The sequence below is a fragment of the Solanum pennellii genome, chromosome 8 (genome assembly GCF_001406875.1).
Source record: "Solanum pennellii chromosome 8, SPENNV200".
Lineage (NCBI taxonomy): Eukaryota > Viridiplantae > Streptophyta > Magnoliopsida > Solanales > Solanaceae > Solanum > Solanum pennellii.
In genome coordinates this window covers 46484713-46497241 of record NC_028644.1, presented here as the reverse complement: position 1 = coordinate 46497241, position 12529 = coordinate 46484713, and the positions used below count along the sequence as shown (strand labels likewise).

The following is a 12529-nucleotide window of genomic DNA, read 5'->3' as shown; positions in this document are numbered from 1 at the left end:
TGCTATCAATGGATTTTTGGTGATCCGAAATTTCAACATCATTTTATCAAAAAAATCATGGACATCATTTAAGACCGTAGATGTGGAGCTAGTTGTCCTTGACAGTTAAAACAACCCATTTTCAAGGTCAAATGAGTCCTGGAGCAGGTAAACAACATTTTTTCGATTTTCGTATGCTATAGTTCACTATATTTTTTGTGGTCCAAAATTTTGATGTCATTTTTGCTAAAAATTTTCATGGACGTCCCTTATGACCTTAGCTATGGGTCCAGTTGGTCCTGACGACCAAAACGGCCAATTTTTAAGGTCAAATGAGCCCCGAAGCAGGAACACCCCTATTTTACCGATTTTTGAGTGTATAGTTCACCATCTTTTTTGGTGATCCAGAATTTTTTATGGACGTCCTTTAAGACCTTAGCTATGGAGCCAGTTGGCCCTTGATTGCCAAAACGGCCCATTTAAAGGTCAAACGAGCCACAGAGTAGGTAAACCCTCTAATTTGCCTATTTTCGTGTGTTATCCATGGATTTTTGGTGATGCGAAATTCCGACGTTATTTTTGTCAAAATTTTTCAAATACATAGGTTAAGACCTTAGCTATGGAGCCACTTCGCCTTGACGACATAAACAAACGATTTTCAAAGTCAAACGAGCCCTGGAGCAGGTGAACCCTCATTTTGCCAAATTTTGTATGCTATTGTTCATTAATATTTTGGTGATTTAGAATTACGACCTGAGTTTTGCTTGAAATTTTCATGGATGTCGTTCAATTTTGCTATCAAAACAAAAAGTTGATCAAAATTTTACTCTTTTCGTTACTATCTGAGTAATAACATAAAATTAATTTTTCCACGTAAATGTGCAAAACATATAAAAATCAAGAAAAGTATATCAAAACACCTTGAAAAATTCTCAAACTGCTCCAATGACCTTAGATATCGAAACAATCAAATGATAAAAAATTTACTCTTTTTCGTAACTGTCTAAAAAATAACAAAAAAGTTAACTTAATCTCATAAATGTACGAAACATATAAAAATCAAGAAAAGTACATCAAAACATCTCGAAAAATTCTAAAAATGCACCAATGACCTTAGAATATCTAAACAAAAAAATTATCAAATTTTTACTCATTTTGTTACTGTCTGAAAAATAACAAAAAGTTTAATTATTCCTCGTAAATATATGAAACATATAAAAATCAAGAAAAGTACATCAAAACACCTCAAAAAATCTCAAACTGCTCCAATGACCTTAGAATATCGAAACTAAAAAATAATCAAAATTATACTCTTTTTATAACTGTCAAAAATAATAATAAAAGAATTTCCTCGTAGATGTACGAAACATACAAGAATCAAGAGAAGTTTATCGAAACACCTCGAAAAATTCTCAAACGGTACCACTGACCTAAGAATATTGAAACTAAAAAATGATAAAATTGTAATTTTTTTCGTAATTGTCCCAAAAAAATAACTTTTCCTCATAAATGTACGAAACATATAACAATAAAAAAAAGTACATCAAAAAAACCTCAAAAAATTCTCAAACTGCTCCAATGACCTTAGAATATCAAAACAAAAATATGATCAAAATTTTATTTTTTTCGTAATTGTTAAAAAAAATGAAAATTTAATTTTTCCACGTAAATATACGAAACATATAAAAATCAAGAAAATTACATCAAAACACCTTTTAAAATGCTCAAACTGCACTACTGACCTTAGAATATCGAAACAAAAAATTTATCAAAATTTTGCTCTTTTTGTAAATGTCCAAAAATAATTAAAAAAATTAATTTTTCATCGTAAATGTACCAAAAAATATGAGAATCAAGAAAAGTTTTTAAAAACACCTCAAAAAATTCTCCAACAATAAAATTTTACTCTTTTTATAACCATCCGAAAAATAATCAAAAAAATTATTTTTTCCTCGTAAATGTATGAAACATATAGTACATCAAATAACCTCAAAAAATTTTCAAACTTCACCAATGAACTTAGAATATCAAAATAAAAAATTAATCAAAATATTAGACTTTTTCGTAATTGTTTGAAACATAACAAAATAATAATATTTTTTTCTCGTAAATGTACGAAACATATAAAAATCTAGAAAAGTACATCAATACACCTCAATAAATTCACGAATTGCACCAATGACCGTAGAATATCGAAATAAAAAAATGATCAAAATTTTACTCTTTTTGGTAACTGTCCAAAAAATAATAATAAAAAAATTTACTCGTAAATGTACGGAACATATAAAAATCAACAAAAGTACATCAAAACACCTAAACAAATTCTTAAACTATACCCATGACCTTAGAATACCGAAATAAAAAAATGATTAAAATATTACTCTTTTACGTAACTGTACGAAAAATAACCAAAAATTTAAATTTTCCTCGTAAATATACGAAACACATAAAAATGAAGAAAAGAACATCAAAACAAATCAAAAAATTCTCAAACTGCACCAATGACCTTAGAAAATCGAAACAAAAAAATAATCAATATTTTACTCTTTTTCGTATCTATCCGAAAAATAAGAGCAAATTTAATTTTCCTCGTAAATGTAGGAAACATATAAAAATCAAGAAAAGTATATCAAAACAGCTTAAAAATTTTCAAACTGCTCTAATGACCTTAAAATATCGAAACAAAAAATTTACCAATATTTTACTATTTTTTGGGGTAAAACTTACCCGCACCGGGTATCTACACCAAGCCAATACATGCATGCAATTTGAAATTTATTGTTCATTTTACTTCACTAAATTATGTAGTAATGCATTTTGCATTGATTTGGTGAAAACACCCGGTGCAGGTAAGTTTTTTCCTATTTTTTGCAACTATCTAAATAATAAACAAAAAATTAATTTTTCTTTGTAAATTACGAAACATATAAAAATCAAGAAAAGTACAGCAAAACACCTCAAAAAAATTCTAAAACTACACCAATGATCTTAGAACATTGAAACAATAAATAATGATCAAAATTGTAATCTTTTTCGTAATCGTCTGAAAAATAAGAAAAAAGTTATTTTTTCCTCGTAAGTGTACGAAACATATAAGAATAAAGTATTTATCAAAACACCTCAAAAAATTATCAAATTGCAATAATGACCTTAGAAATATCGAAAAAATGATCAAAATTTTACTCTTTTGTAATCGTCCCAAATATAAAAAAAAATCCTTGTAAATATACGAAACATGTAAAAATCAAGAAAACTACATCATACCACCTCAAAAAATTCTCAAACTGCACCAATGACCTTAAAATGTTGAAACTAAAAGATTATCAGAATTGTAATATTTTTTGTAATTGTCCAAAAAATATAATTTTACCTCGTAAATGTACGAAACGTATAAAAAGCAAGAAAAGCACATCAAAACACCTAAAAAAAATCTCAAACTGCACCGTGACCTTAGAATATGAAAACAAAAAAATGATGAAAGTTTATTCTTTTTCGTAATTGTCCGTAAAATAACAAAATTTTAGTTTTTCCTCGTAAATGTACGAAACATATAAAAATCAAGAAAAGTACATCAAAATAACTCAAAAAATTCTCAAACTGCACCAATGACCTTAGAATATCGAAATAAAAAAATGATGAAAATTGTCATCTCTTTCGTAATAATAATAAATTTAACTTTTCCTCGTAAATATATGAAACATATAAAATCAAGAAAAGTATATCAAAAAACCATAAAAAATTCTCAAACTACACCAATGACGTTAGAATAACGAAACAAAAAAATGATCAAAATTTTACTCTTTTATGTAATTGTTTGAAAAATAACAAAAAAAATTATTTTTTTCTCGTAAATGCACGAAACATATAAAAATCAAGAAAAGTAAATAAAAACACCTCAAAAAATTCTCAAACTGCACCAATGACCTTAGAATATCGAAATAAAAAATGATCAAGATTTTATTCTTTTTCGTAACTGTCTGAAATAACAAAAATATTACTTTTTTCCTCGTAACTGTATGAAACATATAATAATCAAACAAAATACATCAAAACACCTCAAATAAATTTCAAATTGCATAAATGACCTTAGTATATCGAAACAAAAAAATGATCAAAAATTGTAGTCTTTTTTCGTAATTGTCTGAAAAATAACAAAAAAAAATTAATTTTCCTCGTAATTGTATGGAACATATAAAAATCAAGAAAAGTAGACCAAAACACCTAAAGAAATTCTCATACTGAACCAATGATCTTAGATTATCGAGACAATAAAATGATCAAAATTTTACTCTTTTTCGTAATTGTTCAAAAAATATAAAAGAAATTTAATTTTTACTATTTACAAAGCATATAAAAATCAAGAAAAATATATCATAACACCTCAACATGACCTTAGAATACCGAAAAATATAATCAAAAGTTTACTCATTTTCGTAATTGTCGGGAAAATAACAAAAAATTTAGTTTTTCCTCGTAAATGTAAGAAACATTAAAAATTAAGAAAAATACATCAAAACACCTCAAAAAATTATCAAACTGCACCAATGACCTAAGAATATCGAAACAAAAAAATCACCATTTTTGTTCTTTTTTCGTAATTGTGTGAAAAATAAATAAAAAATTTCCTCGAAAATGTACGAAATATATAAAAATATAGAAAATGCCATCAAAATACCTCAAAAAATTCTCAAACTGCACTAATGACCTTAGAAATATGGAAACAAAAAAATGATTAAATTTTAATGTTTTCGGAATTGTTTGAAAAATAACAAAAAAAAAATTAATTTTTGTTGGTAATTGCACCAATGAGGGAGTATTGTTTTAAAACTTGGAAGGTGATATAAAAATTGTTACCATAAGAAATCCTAAAAGAGATGTATAAAAATTGGCATTGAGATTTGGGAAAAAATGATCCCTGTGAGAATGATGAGAAAAATGGTGTGGGAGAGAAGCATGAATAAATTATCAAGAGGTCTGAGTTCGTCTCAGATTCGAAAGCCAAGGTCTCCATCTCTTGTTTCACTTGACCTCATCGATGAGTGGTCTTCCACTTTCACTCGTTCTCACTCTCATCCAATCCAAAAATCCAGTAAGCACCTTTCACAGCCCTAATTCTATATTTATTTTTGTTTCTTTTATAACAATTTTGTCAACATATTGCTTCAATTATTAACTTTTTTATTGTGTTCTTGCCATCTTGTTTTGTTTTGCTGAGATTTTGAAGAGGAAAACTCTCTTCACCTATCCCTGGGATAATAAATTACTTACTTAAGCCATCATTCTTAGGTTACTCATATTAACCTTAAAATACAAGTATAAAATTTATTACCAGTCTAGCTTCGATCACATATTTGATTAGGTACGTTACTGGGTTCTAAGTATTTTCTCAACATAATCATCTTATGGATTTGTTCTGTGTTCTTGAGAAGCTTTGACTCATAGATGTGGCTGTATTTTGTGGTAGTTAGAAAATGGTGTATGAGTATTAATCATTCTTCCAATGCTGGATAGTTTTTCTAGTCAAGTGCATACTTCAATTAGAGCACTCAATGCTATTTAGTTGTTATTTTGAGGCCAAACTTAACAGAGGAACCGAATTTTAAAGAAAAATTTGGGGTAACAGGACTCTGTTATATCTTAAGGACCATTTATTTTGGACTTTTCACCTCACATTGCCAAACTATGCTTCCGATCTCGCTTAGCCTCCCAAAGTAAATACTTGTCAAATTTTCATGCTACACAACCTTGGTTGTTCCATCACTTTAGTATTGTACAGTCATGCTTTTTGATGATCCTGTACACTCACTACCCTTAACTGTTCTTTGCAATTCCGGTTTTTCAAGTTCCCTATGATTGAACCAAAAAAGAAACAAAGAAAAGTTCTGCTTCTAGTTAATTTATTTTCAGCAGCCAACAATGATACTGCTAGAATAATTGATGGGAGGTCTGCTGCCGAGGAAATTAAATCAAGCATAGCTATAGAAGTTAGCAGGATGAAGGAGTCAATAGGAAAGGTCCCTGGTTTGGCTGTAATATTGGTTGGCCAAAGGCGAGATTCTCTTGCCTATGTCCGCAACAAAATAATGGCTTGCCATGAGGTTGGGTTCAGATTTTCAATTGCTGAACTCCCTGAGAGCTGTACAGAAGACGCTGTCTGTGATGCATTGTCAAATTATAACAAGGATGCATCAATCCACGGTATTCTTGTGCAGCTTCCTTTGCCACAGGTAAATCTTCGACTAAGTAGTATGTGCTTATTCATTTTATGTGAAAGACATAAGAAAGCATGAAACTATCAGTCTCCAATAATTTAGTTGATACTTAAACTTGAGAATATATTTCTTTATTCGTTGTTTTTTCCCAAACTAGATGTTAAAAATGACTGAAAACAAAGCTCATCTCTATTATGGTCAGATGGAAGTTGGAATTCAGAATATTAGATATGAAATTTATGAGAGATATCAATTGAGTCTGTGCAATCACAGTCTATATGGTGTAGTCATTATGCTTTGTCCCCCACCCACCCAGTGTGTTATATATTTTCTGTTGCTAACAGAAGTCATTGGAACAGCATTTTGATGAGGGAAAGATTTTAAATGTACTAAGCTTAGAAAAAGATGTGGATGGATTTCATCCATTAAACATTGGGAACTTGGCCATTCAGGGTAGAGAGCCATTGTTCATCCCGTGCACTGCTAAAGGCTGCATCGAGTTACTGCTAAGTTCTGATGTTGAAATCGTTGGGAAGAGAGCTGTAGTGATTGGGAGGAGCAACATCGTTGGATTACCTACTTTTTTGTTGTTGCAGGTAATAAATCTGTCACAGATAGCTGTTGCTTTATTTTAATATTGTTAATCCTGTTGTTCTCAAATATATGTGCCACACTAAGGTGTCAGCTATACGCCAATAGCACATAGTATTAGACATGAGATTGAATAATTAGTCATTCATACACATATTTTGTCCTTATATGTCGTTGTGTATTTTTCAATAACCACACCATTGTGGTATTGTTATACTAGAATATTGTTAACACGGAGTATGTAGCCTTGCAATAATTAGTGTAAAATTTCCTTGCTAATGCTAATTTAAGTTAGTTCAGACTAAAGTTTAATGTAGAAGATTGAGTGCTAATGATATAATACTTTAGTATATGAATTAAGTGATAGCTTTATCAGTTGTACTTGCATAATTTTGTCTGTGATTAGTTTAAATGGAGTAACATGGTCACTAAGGATTCATATAGTGTCACGGCCTGAAAATTGGGGAAGTGATGATACCTATCTCAACCCCCACGGGTAGGGAACCCAATCATAATCACAAGATGAAGAATTAAGTACGTTGAAGTAATACTAAAAAACATAATATTGGGATGTTTGGAATTGACTTCTAAGTGACATATAAATTAAAAGTTAAAAGTTATAAGTTAGTCATAAGTTGGTAACACCCTACTTTTGACTTCTAAGTGACTTTTTAAATTACCCTAAAAGTTCCAAAACTAAAAAAGAGTACGGCCCAGTGGTTCGTACTTGGGACTTCCATGTTGGAGGTCTCAAGTTCGGAACCCCTTGCAAGCGAAAGCAAGGGGTTTGACTTATGGGTCGAGCTCGTCGTATTGGGCTTGCCTAGTGCGGGTTACCTCTCCTATGTGGTTTGCGAATTATTGCATAGGAGCGGGGGTTTTACCCTGTGCACACTCAAAGGGTAGCGTAGCGGTTGTGGGTTTCCCTTGTTAAAGAAAAAGAGTTCAAAAGTAAAAACTCACAAAAACAATAAGTCAATCCAAACGCCCACTAAGTCATAAATCAATCTACCTAAAACTCACAATGGAATGTGACAATAGATACATAACTCCTCAAATCTATTGTCACTAGTACAAGCCTCTGTGAATTCAAATATAAACTTCAATTCTACTATATCCTAAAAGAAGAAATGACGTAAAATAAGACAAGGATAGAGGAGATCCAAGGAACTGTAGATCGACCAAGTAGCTACCTCGGAATCTCGAGCAAAAGATCAATCCGCTACCAACAACATGAATATGAATACACATGTACTCAAAAACATCGTTGATTAACCCAAATCCCAAGTGATGGCGAGGGTTAGTCCTAAATTGCTCTGTGCCGATACTTCGCACAAATACCACTCATTACAAATAATATAGACCTTAGCTAGCAGCTATTGTCACAAAAACATATATAAATTGAGTCCAAATATTCTAAAATCATGGTATAGTCAAATAAAAGTTATGAAGTCAGTTTCATAAGAACTTATTCACCTGACACCATAACAACACCAAATTGAGAAAAATGTAATGGACTCATATGATGCATATGTCTCCTACCTGGCCAAAAACAGGTGTGTACCAACTGCAATAGTGTAGCTAGCTAGGACCCATTGGGAACTTGTGAGGTCCATATACCGCCTCCGGATTCTGGATCCTCTGTAGGTCATCGGAAATATATTAAGGAAGGCACCTATCTCATAACTTTATCACAATATTATCAGATCATTTCCCTTGTGCCACAAGAGAATGATATGATTCAACAAGTTTCAACTCTAGGCTTTAAAGAAGAGAAGAAAGACTATGCATATGAGCTCATATGAAATATTATAGAATATTTTAAATACAAGAGATAAGACATCATTACTGCAAATGAGAAAGCCTTCTAGTCGCGGAAAGATCTCAGATTCACAGTGTCTAGAAATTATGTATCATGCTCACCAGGCGAATCGACCCAAGTGTCTTTCGGAAACAACCTCTCTGCTTCCACCAGGTAGTGTTAAGATCTGCATACACTCTACCCTCCCTGATCCCATTTAGTGTGATTTAACGCGCACTGGGAAAAGGCTGACGCGACGGGAAACCGGCCACTAGTTACAAAGCTCCAATAAGGTATCGAGAGGGCTATCACAGTCAGGTGTTCTTTTCCTTGAACCGCTACAAAATCAACAATTCCATAAGCTTGGGCTTCTGTTGCTGACATAAAAATAGATATGGTGATGTTGTTGTTGCTCACTAAGCAAATCATATCATCAGGCAACAACAAGACAAATTACTTATCATGCTTCCAACATACATAGAAGTCATAAATCAATTAAGCAATCAATATCTGACTGCTACCTAGAACATGGCATTTGTATCTGCATAAGTGGTCGTCATCTCACTTATACGGGCCCCCATTACCCATTCACACTGTCAAACAAGACATTAAAAATTCAAAAAGAGTTGAAGAAAGTCTCAAATTGCCTTAATTGAACTCAACAAGTCAAATTATGGTTTACCTTCCTCAAAGCCTTTGGACGAGTCCAATCTGGTCAAACACGTAACCTATATAAGTAAAGGAGTCAATAGACACCCATATTATTTTGCTTTTACTCGAAGTCCAAATGGTCAACTTCAAGCCCACAAGGGCAAAATTGAAATTTTCTTTGAAAGTCATGTTAGCCATAACATACGGAACTTAAATCTAATATTTCTTTAAAAAACGGAGGTCAAATCGACCATCAACTAATCAAAATACATTTTCATAACTTTAACTCGAAAATTACCATTTTCCCAAATTAAAAAATTGATTTAAAGGTGAACTGATAAATAATAAGCGGGAAATGATTAAAATAATGACTTAGAATCTTACCCACTGAAGAAATTTTGAAAATCCCTTTTTCAATCGTACCAAAATCGAGTTGTCAAGTCGAAGTTAAAAAACAATAGGTTTTTAATTCTATCAAGGTGACTTCCTTCATCACAAACGGGACGAACCATATCTATGCATGGACTCCACCCAACCCTAGCGAACACATCGCCTAGCCCACCAATGTGAGCACACTCGCTGACCCAAACCTGCTTAACCTTTTTGTGAACGTGGTCCCACCCTTGTGATCACAAAGACCGTACCTACTCCTTCACGAACGCGTCGAGAGGCTCGCGAGTGCGAAGAAGGATTTCTCCTGCACTGGATCTCTCAAAAACTAGCATTTGCATGAAATTCTCTAACAGGCCCTTGGAATTTGTTCGGGACTTCGTGAAGATAAATCTAATATGCTACTACATTGAAAATGACGTTTAGAATCTGTTGGAACCATCAACATGCTAAACATAGGTCGTCTTGACCGAATGTTGACTAAGGTCAACTCTTCTAAATTTTCAAGATCCTTACCAATGACCCAAATCTCATCCGAATGCCTTGGATCCTAACCATAAGTCCAATGAACTCAAAAATCACCTTCCCGACCAAACAAAACTATTGAAATTCCATTCCTAGCTCATCTTCCTCAAATATTGACTTTGGTCAAACATTTCAACTTCCAAATTTAAAGATCGTCAAAATCCTGTCCAAACACTTTGGGAACTATGCCACTCATCACTGCACACGACAAATACTATACAAAATAGACGGGTAAGGTACACCAGGGAAAACACTTGAGAATCTCAAAATGACTTTGAAGGTTGTTACACATTGCCGACCCCGGACTTTTTTCCGACTGAGGCATAGTTTTTGTTGTACAAGTTTTATAAGTTGAGGTTTCATTTCCCTTATCATATATGTTTTTTTCCGTTAACTATGTTCCTGACTATTTTAAATTTTTGGGGCATATAGTTTTATTGTTAGTAAATAGTTTTAGTAATGTTAAACAATTTTAATATTTTGATGTTCTACGTTTCAATGTATAGTACTAGATTGCATATGTATCAAGATATTGCAAAAGCATAATGAGGAAATAAACACTCTGCAGTCTGCTTGTATACCAAAGATGGGATTGATTTATTATACTGCGTATTCCAGTCTTTGGTAACAAGACAGTTTTGATTGCTTATATTAATATAATCTATCCATATTAAAGTCTACCTATTTTGTTCTCACCATATCAAACGGTGTGGACAATGTTTGCAGAGGCACCATGCAACAGTAAGCATTGTTCATGCATATTCAGAGAATCCAGAAATTATTACTCGTGAAGCTGATATACTTGTGGCAGCTGCTGGAGTACCTAATTTAGTCCGTGGTAGCTGGTTAAAGCCCGGAGCAGTTGTACTTGACGTAGGAATAAACCCAATTGAGGTAATTTCTGAAGTTCCTCCGTAATATTGCATTATCTTGTGCACCTAAGTGCATGACAGTGAAAGTTAACTCAGTTGGATTATCATAACTTTTCTGTCCGAAAGAGTAAATTGATTTAAATAATTGTGTACACATTTGTTTGTTTAATTGGTGCAGGACCCTGAGAGCGAACATGGTTACCGTTTGATTGGTGATGTTTGCTTTGAAGAAGCAGTCAGGATCGCTTCTGCTGTAACCCCAGTGCCTGGAGGTGTAGGTCCCATGACAGTTGCAATGCTTCTTCTGAACACCCTTGAAGCCGCCAAACGCGCACTTTGTTTTACTTGATTTTAAGGTGGAGAAACTCCTAAAATGTCTCATTTCTTCCTCTCCATTGGAAATATGGAAATGAGATGAATGCTTACTAGCTCAAATTTTGCACAATTGGACTTGTGTCTGGTAGACCAATCACTGTCATTAATCAAACCCGGCGTTCCCAACCACTTCAAGCTGCTGACCAACAGAAAGTAGCAGGTTCACTATTTTGGGATGATGCACTGAGATAATGACATTGGAGGACAGAATAGCTAATAAAAGTGATTCCATAATGCAGAAAATTTTCTTATATAACTAACTATATTTATGTATATTGGTTATCTTCTTCAGGTAACTTTTGTTTCCACATGAGGCTGATCTTTTAAAGCTAGAAAATCTTTTTTTTCCAAAGAAAATACCTGCATGTGCTTATGCTATGCACATATAGAAGACAAAGGCCCTTGAAACAGAAGGTTCACATATGCTAGAAAAGTAAGAAATTTAGCAATTGTCTTTATTATTACACTAGTGAATTTAGCCGCGCTTCGCGCGATCATAAATAACTCGTTTTATTTGTTAAAAAAAAGAATTAAAATAGTTGACTGCTAAAAGTTTTGTGAAGGTTTTTTGTTGTGTTTAATTCAAATATATCATATTTGAAGTCTTAATCAAGTTTATTTTAGTATTGAAGTTTTTGTATTTGTTGCAATTTTAAATCGCTTAAGTTAAGAGTTTACATTTTATAACCTCATTATACAATTTTATTGGATGTGTATTTTATGCTTTTATAAATTTATACAATTTTTTAAAATCCATCTTTCATTCTTCGTGTATATTTTTTATTTTATTTGTATCTTTCTCGCAAAAATGAAGAATTTAAATTAAATAGAATCATAAATATAGAAAGCTCAGAACATCAAATTGTCATTATCCTCCATGTTCATCAAATTAAAAAAAAAAACATTTATTGTGGTTCAAGTAAGGTCAAATATAGTTTATGTAGTTACTTTTTTCCTCCAAATATTATAATCTCTTAATGTTTTCTTTTTTAATGTTCATATTCTTCGAAAATTATTATCCCTTCTCCAATAATTATGAATCAACTATGTTTCCACCTTTCACTAATTTTAGCTTGTGAAATATTTTGTAAATAACTTTCTGTCTTGACTAATATTTATTACAAATATAATAT

At 32.1% G+C, this 12529-nt stretch overlaps 1 protein-coding gene across 10 annotated transcripts; it reads left to right on the top strand.

Annotated features, from left to right (window-relative positions):
• Positions 1-4822: 4822 nt before the first annotated feature.
• On the top strand, positions 4823-11709 carry LOC107028837 (bifunctional protein FolD 1, mitochondrial-like). 10 transcript variants are annotated; one of them, XM_015230051.2, is made up of 5 exons: positions 4823-5068; positions 5887-6206; positions 6539-6787; positions 10858-11043; positions 11200-11709. In XM_015230051.2, exons 1-5 carry the CDS (start codon positions 4888-4890, stop codon positions 11368-11370), a joined length of 1107 nt encoding a protein of 368 aa, XP_015085537.1. In that variant the 5' UTR covers positions 4823-4887; the 3' UTR covers positions 11371-11709. The 10 variants fall into 10 exon arrangements, with proteins under 10 accessions (XP_015085537.1, XP_015085534.1, XP_015085536.1 ...); XM_015230048.2 differs by having other exon boundaries at positions 6536-6787; XM_015230050.2 differs by having other exon boundaries at positions 4824-5068; positions 5890-6206; positions 6536-6787.
• The last annotated feature ends 820 nt before the right edge of the window (positions 11710-12529 follow it).